Source organism: Lampris incognitus, chromosome 17 (genome assembly GCF_029633865.1).
Source record: "Lampris incognitus isolate fLamInc1 chromosome 17, fLamInc1.hap2, whole genome shotgun sequence".
Taxonomy (NCBI): Eukaryota; Metazoa; Chordata; class Actinopteri; order Lampriformes; family Lampridae; genus Lampris; species Lampris incognitus.
Genome location: NC_079227.1, coordinates 26,477,161 through 26,495,007, shown reverse-complemented (window position 1 = coordinate 26,495,007; position 17,847 = coordinate 26,477,161). Strand labels below are relative to the sequence as shown.

Below are 17,847 nucleotides of genomic sequence, written 5' to 3'. Positions count from 1 at the left end.
CCATCTCACGGCACCGAAATCGACGCTTTATTGCCTTCACCGTGTATCACCGGGCGGTACGGTAGCCCAGTGGTTAGCGCCGTTGCCTCACAGCAAGAAGGTCCTGGGTCCAAACCCGAGGCCGTCCCAGGTCCTTTCTGTGTGGAGTTTGCACCGTTCTCCCCGTGCCTGCATGGGTTTCCTCCAGGTGCTCCGGTTTCCTCCCACCATCAAAAAAGCCATGCACGTTAGGGTTAATACTCCTGTCTGCGCCCCTGAGCAAGGCCATAGGAAGATGAACTGGCGTTGGACCCCGGGCGCAGCACAGCGGCTCTGCTCCTAGCTACACAGCGAGGATGGGTTGACTGCAGGAAGTAAACTTCATTTATATGTATGTACAAAAGGACTAAAACCATATTCTATTCTATCATTTGTGTGAAGGTGCAATCGCCACTGTCTGTACTGCGACAAAGCACACACATGGAACAGACTTGGGCATGCACATGTGTTGTGTGGTTGCGTTGGTGTGTGTTCGCGCAGCTTATTTAGGGAGGATTCTGCGGCTATGAGGTCATCCCACCAGTGAACAGAGTCGATATAGTGGGAGGACTGTTGGTTGCAACTGCTGAGAGGAGACATTCTCCATCTGGCAGGCCCCGCCATACAGATACCACGAATCAGTGAGAGGGACTATAACATGTCGTAAAACATATCAGGTTTTACAAACATATTCTGTAATACCACATACAAAATATCAGGGCTGCCTCCTTGATGCCAAGTTGCTCTCAAACATGCACCATCCCTGTCATTTTTATGGTCTCACGAGACGTTTTAACAACCGTTTCAAATCCCTTCTTTATCCAGGCCTCTCTCGCTCTCTCTCGGACACATCTGCTCTTCATCTGTGAAGTTCAATTTTTTATTTTTATTTTTTTGGTGTAATCAATTAGGGACACCGAGCTTTTCCCCGGACCGCTGGTATATGTGAGCGCGGACTTGTACTCAGGGTGCCACATCTGGAGGAGAAGGGTCAAGGAGCGGCGCAACTGAGCGGAGTGACATTGACGAGGCGCCATATTGGATTAGAAGCCAACTTTTACGGGCCATATTTGATTTTACATGAGTGTGGGTGTGACCGTGAGAAAGACGGGGTAAGGACAGGGGGGTGGGTGGTTGGGAATCATTGACCTTGGAGGATGGTGTCGGAGCGCAGATGTTGGATGTGGTCTCACTAGATGTGCTATTGTAACTTGATCTTTTTTTGGGGGGGGGGGAATTTCCCCCTTTTTCTCCCCAATTGTACTTGCCCAATTACCCCGCTCTCCGAGCCGTCCCGGTCGCTGCTTCACCCCTTCTGCTGATCCGGGGAGGGCTGCAGACTACCACATGCCTCCTCCGATACATGTGGAGCTGCCAGCTGCTTCTTTTCACCTGACAGGGAGGCGTTTCACCAGGGAGACGTAGCGCGTGGGAGGTCACGCTATTCCCTCCAGTTCCCCCTCTCCCCTGAACAGGCGCCCTGACGGACCAGAGGAGGCGCTAGTGCGGCGACCAGGACACATACCCACATCCGACTTCCCACCCGCAGACACGGCCAATTGTCTGTAGGGACACCTGACCAAGCTGGAGGCAACATGGGGATTCGATCCGGCGATCCCCGTACTGGTAGGCAATGGAATAGACCACTACGCCACCCAGACGCCCCTATTCTAACTTGATCTTGAACAGTATTTACACGCCTCCTCCATTTATCAAATACCTACAACTTAAAAAAAAAAAGAAAAGAAAAAAAAATCAAAAAGAAAAACGAGTTTTCTGGGTAGCGGAGTTCATTTTACTCCGGGCTACTATCGTCTTTCAGCGGCCACCCTCATCTGTGTGTTTTTTTTTACCCCGTGGCAGACGGAGGTGGTGCTTTCGCAAACGGCGTCTGGTGTAATAGCCGGTCACCGAAAGTCATGAGAATTATCCGTGCCGCATCTCGACATCCACGGCCATCATCTCGCCGCCAAGGAAATGAGCGATTGAACATTTTTCGATTTACGCCGCCCCTCTGGGCTTCCAGACTGCAGGTTATTTCTGCGAACTGCTGAATATGCCGGCGAGGTGACATTACAATCATGCTTTCCCCCCGATAAACAAACAAAAGGCTTCCCGCTCCCGCCGCACCGCACGCTCTCCTCACCACCCAAGGCCTCTGATTGAATTGATCTCTATGCAAATGCTGATTTTTTTAATATGTCCCATTTTCATCAAGCCGTTGCATGTCTCACTCCCTCCGCAGACGGAGAGATAGCGCCTCGCCGATACCCATCTCCACAGCCATATATTCCTTTGCAGTTTTGCCTCTGCATAAAAAGCAATAAAGAGCCGCTACAAGCTGGTGCAATGTAATTACACTGCACTCCCTTCTATATGAAGCCTTCTATTAGAACAATGCCAGTGATATAGGCATGTAGCACTTTGCCACCAAGAGACATTAAATCATAATGAAGCCACTTTATTTTAACTGGCGAGAGCATATGGGGGCAATACAGTGCCCGTTACATATTAGTGCCATGATAGTAAAACAAAGAAAGAGAGAGCAAATGCAATGGAGACGGAGAGACCAACGGTGAGTGGCAGGTACCGTTATCTGTCAGCTATCTGTGGAGCAGCGCTAAAGGAAACAGTGTGTGCGTGCATATGTGCACGCTCAGCCGTGCTTGTGCAGGTGTCTGTCTACCTGTGTTTGTGTACACGTTACCTTCTCGTGGATCTCCTGTGTGGACTGGGCGTCACAGAAGGCAACGGTGGCCAGGTCTTTGAGGATGGGCATCTCCACGGTGCAGTCGCGCCCATCCAGCAGCGCCACCAGGGGGCGTGGATGCATGGGCCCATTCATAATCTGGGGTCGGATACCTGGAGGGAAGACGGGGAGAGAGAGAGACGAACTCAGGATGTAGGTTTTCACTAGTGTTTGATTTTTCATTCATTCATTCGTTCATTCATTATCCAAGCCACTTATCCCGTCGGGGTTGCGGGGATGCTGGAGCCGATCCCAGCAGTCATGGGCAGCAGGCCGGGAGACACCCTGGACAGACCGCCAGTCCATCACAGGGCCCTATTTCAGCAGCTCAGATATATTCTGTATTTCAAAATTCAATACCTCTCCCAGATCTTAAATCTCCTCACTGGACTTGAGGGTTTTATTAATCCCCCGTGGGGACATTTATTTCTGCATTTAACCCATCCTAGCTGTGTAGCTAGGGGCAGGGGGCAGCCGAGGTGCAGCACCCGGGGACCAACTCCAGTTCGTCTTGCCATACCTCGGTCAGGGACACAGACAGGAGTACTAACCCTAACATGCATGGCTTTCTGATGGTGGGAGGAAACTGGAGCACCCGGAGAAAACCCATCGCAAACACGTAGGAGAACATGCAAACTCCACACCTGGGATGACCCCCAAGATTGGACAACCCCGGGGCTCGAACCCAGCACCTTCTTGCTGTGAGGCGACAGCGCTAACCACTGGGCCTTACCATGTTTCATTTGCCATCCATTTCTGTGTCGCGTGCGATCGCCCCTATCAGATGGTTTGCCTGTGCAACCGAGGCACTGACCCTTGCACCCCTCAGTATCGGATAGTCATGTTATTAGTGAGTTTAGAGTTACAGCTTGTTCAACTAGGAGAACATATCTGAAGGGACATAATCAATGATGAATATCATATGTTAGCACACAATCATTCATCATTCATATCTTGTGGGTCGTTCGCTCCCATACTGACTGACCCATATTCCTCGGGTATACAAAGCTGTAGTAACACACATTAACTCCACAATTTCAAATGCATATAAACACATCGGTCTATGTTCCCCCTCCTAATATTCCTCCTGCATAGGATGTTACACCGCAATTTCCCCTCTTTTTCTCCCCGCTTGTATCCGGCCAATTACCCCGCTCCTCCGAGCCGTCCCGGTACCTGCTCCACCCCCCTCTGCCGATCCGGGGAGGACTGCAGACTACCACATGCCTCCACCGAGACATGTGGAGTCGCCAGCCGCTGCTTTTCACCTGACAGTGAGGAGTTTCACCAGGGGGACGTAGCGCGTGGGAGAATCACACTATTCCCCCCAGTTCCCCCTCCCCCCTGAACAGGCGCCCCCGACTGACCAGAGGAGGCGCTAGTGCAGCGACCAGGACACATACCCACACCGGGCTTCCTACCCGCAGACACGGCCAATTGTGTCTGTAGGGACGCCCGACAAAGCCGGAGGTAACACGGGGATTCGAACCGGTGATCCCCGTGTTGGTAGTAGGCAACAGAATAGACCACTACGCTACCCGGACACCCCTAAACAATACATCTTTAAAATATCAAATTTAGACCAAGACAAAATAATTACTAGCTTAACGGGTCGTAGCTGTAAATATCCCGTCAGCCCAAAGCAGTCTAATCTATCTTGAAAAGCAGGGCCTCCGTAATGACGAGGGGCTCGGCGTGTGTGCACATGTGGACTCTGATTAGGCTAGGTGTGTTCACGCTGATTAGGTTATACAGGGAAGCAAGGCTTCTCTCCGCTAACAAATGCCTCCCAATAAATCGATGCTCTGACTCAAGAGTGGATTAGAGCAGGAGGCAACACTCCCCATCTCACCTCCACACACATCCAACACACACATACACACACACACACACACACACACATACACACACACACACAGGCCTACGGTTTGAAATATCTACACACAGGTGTATAAAGAGAGCTGCCGCGGGAAATACTATATCCCCATGTGTGTACGACAAATACACATAGCAATGCATGCATGCACGTGCACACATGCGCACACACACATACACACTTTGTTTGCACTCAGTTTTTAGTTCAGGAGAGTCTGGCATCTGTGTTTGCCTCGATGTGACTGGCAACGGTAGCTGCACAAAGAGAGAAAGAGGAACGCGGAGGGAGAAGAAGAAACTTTGGTGAGCTATTCGCCGCAGCTTAAGAAATCAGGTTCGTCAGAGTTGCGTATCACCGGAACAGCAGGTGTCGAGAGCAAATGTCACAAGACCAAAACAGACCGGTGGCCCACTCGCAACTCCGCCACGGCACATTTGACAGAGCTCCATCACCAAGCCCAGCATGTGTTGCGGTCCCAACGGCGGTTCAGTCGCCGCCGTCTTCCTGTCCCTACCTCTGCTAATTCAATAACAGTGAGAAGAGGTGAGCTGAGCCGAGCGGCGCGCCCCGGTGGGCCGACCTTCTCATACACATCCTGCGGAAGACACGCGACTCGGAGCAACAACGGGCCCCGTGTCATACACACGATGTTAACAAGAGCAAACCATCAATATTCATGCTGCCAGTAACGGCGTCCCAGCCAGCCAATGGTTGGAGGGATGGACGTGCATGGGAGGGAGTGAGAGCTACAGCGCGCCGCCGCCACAGAGGTCAGGATCTCTGCGGGAGGTTGGCGGCAGTGGATCTGTGTGTGCGTGTGTGTGGGGGGGTAACCCATCAAAAGACATCTACACGGTGGCGCACGCAACAGCAAAGGTCCCCCGTGGAGCCCATGGTGTGATTTCATGACGCTGTTGTCTTATCAGGTCGTGTCGGTTTCTCTCTGGTGGCTTGTCACTCTGATCCGTATCTGCAGGGGTCTGGCTACAGCTCTGCGTCGATGCACGCGTGTGAGGGAAATTGGGCATCCCCCCCCCCCCCCCGCATGGGCTCGGCGATATCTGACAAAAATTGCTTCAAATATGACGTCAGGCTCTGGTGGCGAGATAAAGAGTTGGGAAGCGGAGAAGGGGAGAGAAAAGAAGAGGAGCAGAGAGGAGAGAAGGGGAGGGGAGACTAGAGGAGAAGAGAGGCGAGGAGAGGAGAGAAGGGGAGAGGACAGGCGAGGTGAGGTGAGGAGAGGACAGAAGGGGAGAGCAGGGGAAAGGAGGGGAGAGGAGAGGAGGCGTGCTTGGCTAAGGACGCGCTCTGTGGGATTAGAGGAGCAGAGGAGGCCGATTAAGGGAGATAAAGGTGAGATTAGACGCTTTAAGACTGAGGGGGGAAAGTTGTGCGCTGCTCAACACAACACAGGCTAAAATACACAGTGGGCGAACAAACGGGTCTGACGAGAGAGAGAGAGCGAGAGAGCGAGAGAGATAAGAATGATGGAGGCAGAGCAACGGGTGATATGAACACATGAAAATCAGCACGAACGAAGAACAGACTAAACAGCACCTTTTATCTAGGGAGCTCCTCGGAGATGAATCGGACAGAGAAGGCAGAGAGGAGGAGGAGGAGGAGGAGGAGGAAGAAAGCAGAAACGACACGTGGAGTCATAAAGAGGCCCGGTTAATGGCGAGTGAGCAGTCCAGCCGTGCAGCCTCTCTCTCAGGGTAGGAGGAGGCACAGTCGGAGCGGGGGTGTCTCCCCCCCCTCCCCTTCTCCGCCTGTTGTCATGGTGATCACTTAGCGGGCTTTGACTTGGGGGGGTGGTTTAATGCACTTTTATTTTTGGCGGTGCTGACATCTGTGCCGAGCGTCAAGGGCCGGGCAAGCGCGCACTCTCGTATTCTCCTCACACACCTCGCCGTTCACAGAGGGCGGCGGGGGGGGGATATTACTTTCTCCGGTGTGCGGTGTGACTCCCACTGACAGACAACTTGCCCCCCCCCCCCACACACACACACCCCGACTCCTACACAGGTGACATGACGGTGGCAAGGCAATTGTAATTGGCCATCTGTGACTGACAGCTCTTTGAATATTAATGAAAGCAGCCGGGGTAATAACTGCTCGGTGTGAGCGCGGGCTATCGCACCACGCTGACCGAGTGTGCGAGTGTGTGTGTCGGATGCGACTGCGGTGTAGGAGTCTGATGGAGTGTATATAATATGAGGCTTTGCGTCGGAATGAGTGACTGCCTGTGGGTGTGTTCTGAGTCCACCACATGTGCAACATGTGCGACATCTGACCTTACGCCTTCAACTTATACATACAACTATAAATGAAGACGCTACACTCGACGCTATCAAATTCAGATTAATCAGGGGACCTTTTCACCAGTACACATTTGAATCATTTACCATTTCATGTTAAAGCAACTTGGCCCCTTTCCCTCACTTCTTCGTTGCATGATCCTAAATCACAGCGAAACATTCATGTGCAGGTGTGTGTGTGTGTGCCAGCGGATGAAACTGAGGCCTATCGCTGAAAAATATCTGATGCCAAGGGTCTTCCACAATCACAGTCGAAACCCTCCAGAGCCGTATCTCACTCCCAGCTGCCATCTAAGGGGCAAGTTATTCCAAACCTGGCTGTTTGTGGCGAGGGGTGACGGTGTGGCGGTGCAGTGGCGAGTTGAGGTGCCGTCAAGGCGGTGCTGGGGATGACAGGAGGGAAAATGAGAGGCTGGCAGGGTTGCTCAGAAACCCCACCGGCTGAACACAGACAAGCACAACTCTATGAATCATCTGCCGGATCTCTCTCTCTCTCTGACCTTTCAGTCTCTCTCTCCCTCCCTCTCTCCCTCTCCCCTTCCATTACATGTCTACATCTGTCGTGATGCTCTATTGTCCTGGATTTACGCTCTCTGCACGACAGCATCTTCTGACAGCGACTTTTTTTTCTCCTTCTTTCCTCCTGGTGTTTAGCTCTGTATCTTTTTCTATCTGTCGTCCATTTGTCTGCATCTCCTCCCTTCATCTTTCTCCCTCCGAATTCCTCTGCCGCTCTGTCTTTTCCGCCACAGCTATTATTCCTCTGCTGCCCCCCCCCCGCCTCCCCATCTTCGCCAGTAATCACTCCCTCTCTCCTTCACCGTCTCCTTCTCCTCAATTATCATTCCTTCACTCCCTTCTCTCTCTTCTCTCTTTTTAAATCACTACCTAACTCATCCTTCTTCTCCTCTCCCTGCCGGGTCTCTCTGTCCATCATTCCACGATTGAGGGTCTGTGTCCTCCTGCGTGACACTCTGATGTGCTCTCTGCTGATTTTGATGGAGTGGAGATGATGAATCGGGGGATGCAGAGAGGCGATGGCGGAGCCGGGTACACTTAATCCGTGGTCAACCAGCTGCATTTATATCCGAACACACTGACAGACAGCCTCTTGGCGTGTCGGCTACACAAGACAAAAGGTGAAGAAGTGCTTCGCCAAAATAATCAAAACAGTACAAAACTTAACATTCGTATGACATAAAATACTTTTTTTTTACGTCAAAGCGTCAACAATAACGATCCTCTGAGAAACCTCCTAAAAAGTACGGCGGTTCAAAAACAACATGCCAGACAGCACCGCCCTCAGATTATTAAAAGGTTTAGTGAAGCAAAACTCTCCCTGCTTCGCTAGGTAATGGATGACCCGATAAGTCGCTGGTTGGATACCGAAAGATTCTGAGGCTTTTTTTTTAACATCACCTGTGGATCACTGCTTCACATAGTCTCTCTATCAACAGACGTGCCGAACCAACCAGAACACGAGTTCAGCCTTCTAGTACAACACAGCCACTTGTTCTCTGAACTTCTATGGTTAGTGAGAGAGAGAACGAGAGAGAGAGAGAGAGAGAGAGAGAGAGAGAGAGAGAGAGAGAGAGAGAGAGAGAGAGAGAGAGAGAGAGAGAGAGAGAGATAGCAGTTGGTATCTGTGATTAGTTGTTGGCGGTGATGTGCGTGTACTGTAAATAGCGGTGTAAGAAAATAAATACACTTGAGTATCACGATATGATCTTTAGCAATCCTGTATCCATTTTCAAAAACACTGGATCGATTATAAAGATGACACACAAAGCGACGTGGTAGAAGCGTGACTACATTGTGTTGTTTACATCGCCGACCACTAGGTGGCGGGTGCTGTATTGTAACAGGGCTGCACAGTGCTTTCACACTAGCTTTTCACTCCGATTTTATGTGTTTCGTGATTTCTTTACGACATTTTTCTAAAATTCTGACAAAATATTGCAACACACTGCGGTTGTTTGTAGCATTGTAATTAATCACAGCACATCTATATTACATTGTGACACTCGTATCATGACACGGTTGTATCGCCGAAGTCTTGCCAATAAACAGTTTTATAGTGATTTTCAGCACATTCCTGCATCCCCACTATGAGCACTCTCAGAATAGAAACCGACGCCTCCTCCGCCCTCTTCCCTGTCAGATAATTCACTGCTGTCAGAAACCCTGCCAGGTAACTGTCCATTTGTCCAAGAAATGTCTGTATTCTCTATTATTGTGTCAAACACAAATACCAATGACAAATGAGAGAGATTGTCGTGGCAAAGTCCAATGTCTTTTGAATAAAAGCACATACACTGGCTTCACATGCTAAATGTGATAGCCTGTCTTTTAGGATTCGGTATAACCCCCCCCCCCCCAAATACCCTCTAGTTTGTTTTTTGTTTTACTGGATGGGTTGGTGGTGGTGGTGGTGGTGGTGGGGGGGGGGCTGTTGGGTTGATTTACCAAACATTTTGGTCACAGCATACTCGGGAGCAGAGAATTACTCCACTCTTCTTCCTTATGCCTTCTCTATCAGTTTAACATGTACAGTCTAAAAAGGACATAGATGGCGCCGGTTCGAATCCCAGTGTTACCTCCGGCTTGGTCGGGCGTACCTACAACTACAAACACAACGGACTATGTCTGCGGGTGGAAAGCTGGATGTGGGTGTGTGTCCTGGTCGCTTCACTAGCGCCTCCTCTGGTCGGTCGGGGCGCCTGTTCAGGGGGGAAGGGGGGGCTGGGGGGGAATAGCGTGATCCTCCCACGTACTATGTCCCCCGGGAAAAACTCCTCGCTGTCAGGTGAAATGAAGCGGCTGGCGACTCCACATGTATCGCAGGAGGCACGTGGTAGTCAGCAGCCTTCCCTGGGTTTGCAGAGGGGTTGGAGCAGCGACCGGGAGGGCTCGGAAGAGTGGGGTAATTGGCCAAGCACAAATGGGGGTAAAAGGAGGAAAAATCCCACCCCCAAAAAGTGCATACATGGGACTAATCCAACCTGCTTCACTGTTCTTACAACTGCACCAGACAGTGCCACCATCTTGAAGTCAAATTAGGGAGAGAGAGGAAAAAACGCCATTAAAATCGGAAGAATACAAAAACCAAATGGATTCTATACATCCCACAGAGACGAGCTTTGACCTCGACAGTGACAGGCTCTCGTTTTTGGCCAGCGCCGTCACCTCCCCTTCAGAAGGGTTCACGCAGAGCTACACCAGCATCTTCATCGCCATCAGCATTTAAAAGACACTGCGCCCTCCCTGGGATCCTATGCCGCCAGAGGGGGGTCTCTAACTAGACGCCCGCCACGAGAACAACCGGGCAAATATACAGTACTATAAGGGAAGAAGAGAAGGAAATAAGAGTAGGAACCCCCCTCCCCTCTCGTCTCATCCTTCACACACCTCTGTGGTGGTGGGGGGTTGGTTGGGCATGTTGGAAGCGCTCCTAATTTAGCTGCTCTTTGAATTATACTCTCTCCATTTGCCGTCCTCTCTCTTCTCATATCCTGTTTGTTGCAAGATTCTGTGTATGTGTGTGTGTGGGGGGGGGGGGGAGAAGGAAGTACATTTTCACCAACTCTGACAGCTCTTAACCTGCTAAAGGGTGTGAACACACATACACTTATACGCTCTCACACCCTGAGGGGTGTGTTGTAATGATATACTTGCTGGTATTTCTCTCAGATCTCCAGCTCCCTCGGCTTGTGTGCTATGCTCACCTGTTTAGCGCCCCGCCGCTTTCTCTGTGTGTGCGCGCTGCTCTTCCCCGCAAACGGTGCGACTGTTCCTCATCAAAACATACAGTTTGCCTCTCTGTGTTTTAACTGTAGAAGTATGGGAGCCATTTCTAAATGAATCATACTTTTATGATAGCTTTAGACATGCAAGAAGCTCTTCTCAACCAGACTCTGATCTTCATCTGAAAACAAACACTACGAACTATCCTTCGCCTGTTCAGTTTGTCTCTGAAAGGTGCGAGAGCCAAAGGTGTGTTGCAGGATAACGAGCCGCATAATTACTACAGAAAGGTGGTATTAAAAGCCATTTGCTATATTCATCATCTCATCTCATCCTCAGCCGCTTCTCCGGGGCCGGGTCGCAGTGGCAGCAAGCTAAGTAGGGCACTCCAGACACCCCTCTCCAGAGCAACGCCCTCCAGCTCCCCCTGGGGGGATCCCAAGGCATTCCCAGGCCAGATTGGACATGTAGTCCCTCCAGCGAGTTCTGGGTCTACCCCGGGGTCTCCTCCCAGTTGGACGCGCCCGGCAAACCTCCAAAGGAAGGCGCCCAGGAGGCATCCTAATCACGTGCCCGAACCACCTCAACTGGCTCCTTTCGACGCGAAGGAGCAGCGGCTCTACTCCCGAGCGCCCTCCAGATGTCTGAGCTCCTCAACCTATCTCTAAGGTTGAGCCCAGACACCCTACGGAGGAGGACCCACCCTCCACTTCCTATATTACACACACAAAATCTTTCCAAATCCATGCAACTTAACATGTCGTGTAATAAAATGATAAATTCTAAAATATCTGAATGAAAGACAGTATATCATGTCTGAAACTAGGTCACGATGAAAATTGTTTTTGAAAATCCAGGTCCCCGGTTAAAAAGCTTGAAAACCACTTAATGTAGATTGCTCACTTTTATCAGATGATGTTTTCCATCCAACCTCTAACTTGGTTATTTACAATCTATCTAATTCTAATCATCCCGCCATACAAGCGCTGGAGCCAACACTAGGGCCCCGAGGCTGTGGCCAGCAACACTTAGTCAGAGTCTGGCAGCCGGACGCTGCCGAGGAGTGCACGAGATGAGGCCCCAGTTTCCATGATGTGGAGGAGAAGAGGGAGTCTCTTCCTACTGCTGGCCTCTGATGCTATGTAATGTTGGCTCCACGGGAGGAGAGGAGAGGAGAGGAGAGGAGAGGAGAGGAGAGGAGAGAAAAGAGGAATAAAATGGTGGAGAATAATAATAATACGAAGAAGAATAAAAGAGGAGACAAGAGGGGTGTAAAGAGGAGTAAGGCAGGTGGTCATGGGAGGCAGAGCACACATCCTCCATACTGTCTACTGGTCTCTTAGCAACGCCAAGCTGCTGTTTGCTGGCTGCTCCTTGCTTTGCAACAAATCTGGATGAAGGCGAGTGTTGACCGACTGTAGTCATGGCCATTAAGCACGGTGCCCTCACACTATCCAGACCTACTTGAAACAGGCAGCCGCTCTGACTTGGACCAGGCTGTACGTGTGTGTTGGCACATGGCGCGGCGTGCTCACAGTGATTTGGGTATTTTAGGGGGCACAGGTTTGGCCGTGTTGAATGCGAGTGCACGCCCTGGCGGGCACTCACGTCTGCAACATTATACGCACAAAGTTAGGTATGCAAAAGCACTACGGTGCGCACACATACACACACACATAGGCTTATATAAACACACTTAAATAGACAGGCACATGAACCAAACAAAAAGGTACACACATACACACACACGGTTATATAAACAAGCACTTAAAGACACACTTAGATAAGTGCATAAATAAAAGTGAAGGCGCACACACACACACACAAACAGTCTTGGCAGGCTGCCTGGAGCATGACTGTGGAGTAATGGGAGAGGCATTGGCATCACGCACAGATGTGCAGAGGGGGGGTCAAACAACACTTTTGTTTTTCATTCTGGGGTTTCCACCCACACTTCTGCCAGAGCCCTGAACTTCAGATCGAGCGAGGTTGAGTTGCTAATTTACCGGTTCCCTCCTTGCACGCACACACACACACACACACACACACACACACACACACACACACACACACACACACACACACAAAAGCCCTGACACAAACAGACCCTTCAGCTGTGTGTGACAGCGCGGGGGTCACTGCATGGGCTCTCGTGGTGGAGAGGAAGGGGTGGGGGGGGCTGGGTATAAGCACCCTTTGTTGGCAGCTCTCACCCTGCCCCAAGGCCCGCACCGCCCTCCACCACCACCCCCTTCACCTCCCTAAAAGTAGCACACAAAAGCCACTTGTCCCTGTGTAGCCTGTGCCCCACCCCTGTCACCACCCAGCGTCCCCGCCACACCAATCCATCCCCTGCCAAGAAAACCAGAGTGCACCCTTTGTGCGTGGCAGGCCGGGCCCACATTAACCAAGGACAAAAGCAAAAGCGTCAACAGCAGCCATGGCTGGCACAGCGGCGCCCCCGGACCACCTCTCTACCTCCTCTCCTGCTCCCTCTCTCTCTTCCACACCACCCCCCCCTTTCTCATATTCCTCGGCGTTGCCCCGGGCTACGGAGCGAGAAGACGCGGAGCGGTCGAGTCACGGAGCAGGAGCTGCGGCAGCGCAGAGCGGTTGGCGAAACCAGATGCGTCCTTTTTTTATTTTCTGGGACTCCTCACTCCGAAAAGAGCCGAGCATCGCCTACCCCGTCACACCGACACACACTCCCTCTGCCTCTCTCTCTCACACACACACATTCCACTTTCCCCTCCTCTTACGCTTACTCCGCTACCCTCCCCACCCACCTCCCTCCCTCCCTCCCTCCCTCCCTCCCACATGCCACACTTTATTAGACATGGAGAAAAGAAAACAGGAAACATGCTCCTTGCCTGGAAAATGTTGTCGCCACATAGTTCAGCTTAAGAAGCAGGCATAGCAGTCAGACGTACGGCGAGGATACTGGAGGGGGGGGGGGCAAATAAAAGAAAAAAACACGAAAGGAGGAAGACCCTCCACAATAGTCCGAGCCAGGCGACCCCCCCTCCTCTCGCGCTCTTCTCCTCCGCCTCTTCTTTTTCCTCTCCTTTGACCCCCGTCCCCCCCCCCGTCCCCTCCTCCTCCTCCTCCCTCACCAGCGGTCCTCTCTGCCTCGCCTGCCGTTGGCCAGAAGAAGGGGTTTGCAGAGCGAGCCCTCACCGAGCCCCCGGCTGCATCCCTCTGTACGCGAGTTCGTTACTTGCAGGGCGAGGGGGGGAGGGGGGGCAAAAAAAAGCCGCGTGCACCCCGTGGCGTCCTCACACGCATGTACACACATGCACCCACACAAGCACGCACAACAACCACACACAACAACCACGCACACAAGCCCAGCGGATCTGACGGCAGTCGGTCTGCGGTTGCGGGGAGAAGAAAGGCTTTTTGTCCGTCGTCCTTTTTTTTCTCTCTCTATCTTCCTGTAAGAAAAGGCTGCCGTCGGAGAGCGCGGCGTCTGGAAACTCTCGCTGCCGCTTCCTCTACTCTCAGCTGCGCAGTATCGGCCATTCAGTAATGCGTCTCTCCCTCTCTCCCCCTCTCTCTCTCCTGTGCTCGCTCTCTCGCTCGCTCGCTCTCGCGCTCTTCTCTTTCACTCTCTTCCTCTCCTTAGCTTTTACTGCTGCCTTTGTCTCAGCTGATTAAAAAAAAAAGGAGAGAAGAGCAGGAAGGAGTCCTTGCTGAAAGCAATGGAGCAGAAAAAACTGTGACCCAAAAAAAAAGGAAAGAAAAAAAAAGAGGAAAAAAAGTGCCCGTCCTTATATGTGCAGCCGAGCTGTGGGCTTGCACGATTCACTCCCTGTGTTGGCTTCATAGGCTCGGCGCGCGCGCACACACACACACACACACACACACACACACACACACACACACACACACACACACACACACACTCCCTCCCTCCTGCTCGCTTTTTTTTATGTTTTATTTCTGATCTGGCCTCCACAGTGTTTTAAGAACGCCTGCCCCCCCCATCACACACTCTCTTTCTCCCTCCCTCGTTCACTCCCACCCTCACCTCCCCCCTCCCTCCCTCCCAATTATTCAGTTTCCTCCCATGCTTTTCCACTTTTATCTAAATGGCTGTGCTCTCCAACATAAATACACACGCGGGGTGAGTGCACACACACACACGCTGCATGCACACATGCCCTCCTGGTATTTTGCAAGTTACTAGTAAGAGACTGGAATAGTGACACACACACACACACACACACTCAGATACACCTCCCTTTCTCAAACTGGAATATACACATCTTTAAAATACATGCACACAAGCATAACCATGAACTTGTGCAAAGACGCACACGCACGCACGCACGCACGCACGCGCACACACACACACACACACACACACACACACACACACACACACACACACAGTTGGAACCTACAGAACAATGCAACATTCAAGCCACTCCAACGATAACACAAGCGCGGCATCAGTTATTTTCTCTTATTTATGTTTTTTTTCTCCCCCCCACCATCAGGGAAGTCATCAGAGGCTGACGCGTTAACTTCCCAGTTCGGTCCCCTGGGGGGGGCTGTTGGAGAGCGGACCGACAGACCGACACACAGACAGACAGACAGACAGCTCTGTTGAATAACTGTTAGGACGGGTGGCTGAAAAACACCCTGTTTAGAATAACAATGTGACTGGAGCCTCCCTGACGCTCCGCAGTGGGGCCACGCTGCTGGCCTCACAGCGTGGCGACAAACACACACACACACACACACACACACACACCCGTTGGTAAACGCACACGGCAGCACATATAGACACACACACCTCACTGTCTGCATGACAGGCGCAACCAATAGACAAAAAGCCCGGCACCGTCACACGCCCAAACCGATTATGGCTGACAGCGAAGTGGAAAGTGGAACAGCCCTTGCAGTTGTGACGGCTCGGTGGGTGGGTGTGTGCAGGAGGCAAAGTGTTTGTTCCGTGCATATGTGTGTGTGTGTGTGTGTGTGTGTGTGTGTGTGTGTGTGTGTGTGTGAGTATGCGCATGTATGTGTGCGAGCCTGCACCCGTTTTATGCAGCGCATCTGTCCTGGCGTGAAACCACTTTTCCTGCGGTACACGAGCGTGTGCGGTGTATATTTTTGCATCAATTTCGGCCGTGTTTGTCAGGCGAGCGAATACAAATGTGCAGCGCTGACTATCACAACTCGCTCCTTGGAGGTTAAGGGGCCCTGGCGAGCGAAGGCGTCAGTCTCGCGGACATGCCGAGTCGTGTCGCATCCAAGAGTGTGACCGTCAAACAGGTAGCGGGACCCCGCGGCCTATCTGCCGGTCAGCTAGGGGCGCACACACACACACGCACAAACACACAAACACACACACATTCTTGTACTTCTATCAGAATCACAATCAGAATCATCTTCTTTTTTTTTTGGCCTCCCCCCCCTTTTCCCTTTTTCTCCCCAATTGTACTTGGCCAATTATCCCACTCTTCCAAGCCGGCCCAGCCGCTGCTCCGCCCCCTCTGCCAAACCAGGGAGGGCTGCACACTACCACATGCCTCCTCTGATACATGTGGAGTCACCAGCCGCTCCTTTTCACCTGACAGTGAGCAGTTTCGCCAGGGGGACGTAGAGCATGGGAGGATCACGCTATTCCTCCCAGTTCCCCCCTCCCCCCTGAACAAGCGCCCTGACCGACCAGAGGAGGCGCTAGTGCGGCGATCAGGACACACACCTACATCCGGCTTCCCACCCACAGACACGGCCAATCATGTCTGACCAAGCTGGAGGTAACATGGGGATTCGATCCGGCGATCCCTGTGTTGGTAGACAACGGAATAGACCGCCACGCCACCCGGACGCCAAATCAGAATCATCTTTATTTGGCCATGTATGTTTGCACATACATGGAATTTGACTCCGGTTTAGTCACTCTCAGTGTACTTACACAAAATAACAACACAACAATCTTCAGGAATAAATACAAGGACTGACTATTTAAAGGTGCAATGCTGCAGAGCGCAAAGATGCTGGAATAAATAGGTTAGCGGGTTGCTTATAAACATGAGGTAGGCGGACATGACAGAATATGTATGTATAGGTACAGTATATACATGCTTATATTTACTATGACAACGTTAAGTGTTTATCAGAGTCACAGCCTGCAGAAAGAAACTGTTCTTGAGTCTGGTTGTTTTGGCGTACAGTGCTCTGTAGCGCCTACCTGAGGGGAGGAGTTGGGACAGGTTGTCACCGGGGTGTGATGGGTCTGCGGTGATGTTGCCTGCCCATTTCCTGACTCTGGAGATGTATAAGTCCTGAATTCAATCCCAAACCCGAAACCCTAACCTTAACCATTAGGAGTACATGCCTAACCTTAAACCTTACCCTAAATGTAACTTAATCCTAGTTCTAACCCTAATCCTAAACCCAAATCCTAAACTTCAAACAGACCCTTAAAGAAGGTAGGACTGGCAAAAATGTCCTCACTTTGCCTCATTCTGATGGTTAAAAACTCAAATTGGTCCTCACAGAGCTAGAAGTACAAGTACACACACACACATGCGCACGCGCGCTAGTGTGGGGATACGGCTGCCCCTCTAATCTGTCTCCCTTTAATAACATTAGGGGGATCTGGGTTGGAAGGGGATGACATCCACTAACTAGTATGTTGACATGGAATATGGCAGATCACAGACCGACAGACACCGGAGATTAGAGGAGGTGAGGGTGAATCGAAGAAGACTGGACTGACAGATGGAAGTTGAGTAGACAGCCAGTAATGACTACCGAGTCCAGCGGTCAATCGGTCAAACAGTACTTACATCAGCCGAGCATTGTTGTCGGCATGTGTAACTACCGCGTGCGTTTGTCGATATGTCTGATCACGGATGCTTCACTCACAGGTGCTGTCCTCTGAGGAAGTTCTCCCCCTGCTTCTCAAAATAATTAGCCTGCCGTCGCAGCTAATGCCACGTCGTAGCGGCAGCCAATCAGTGACCACCAGGAAGCGAGTAGGTGTGATATGTAAAACAGTGCAGACCTGAAAGTCGGCTAAGTCTCGGCGGGTGGGTTCCTGGAGCCGCTGGCCTGGTGCAGACAGGCCCCCATATATCTGTGACTCATAGCGAGCGGCTGATGTGCGTGTCCTCCCACGTCAA

At 51.5% G+C, this 17,847-nt stretch overlaps 1 protein-coding gene across 4 annotated transcripts in view; it reads right to left on the bottom strand.

The window, feature by feature from the left end:
• ctbp2l (C-terminal binding protein 2, like) overlaps positions 1–17,847 on the bottom strand; it is a 109,712-nt gene that overhangs the window by 21,185 nt on the left and 70,680 nt on the right. For all 4 annotated transcript variants that reach the window (XM_056296678.1, XM_056296679.1, XM_056296681.1 and 1 more), the window contains exon 3: positions 2,726–2,880. In XM_056296678.1, coding sequence (XP_056152653.1) covers positions 2,726–2,880 — 155 coding nt within the window. The remainder of the gene's footprint in view (positions 1–2,725; positions 2,881–17,847) is intronic.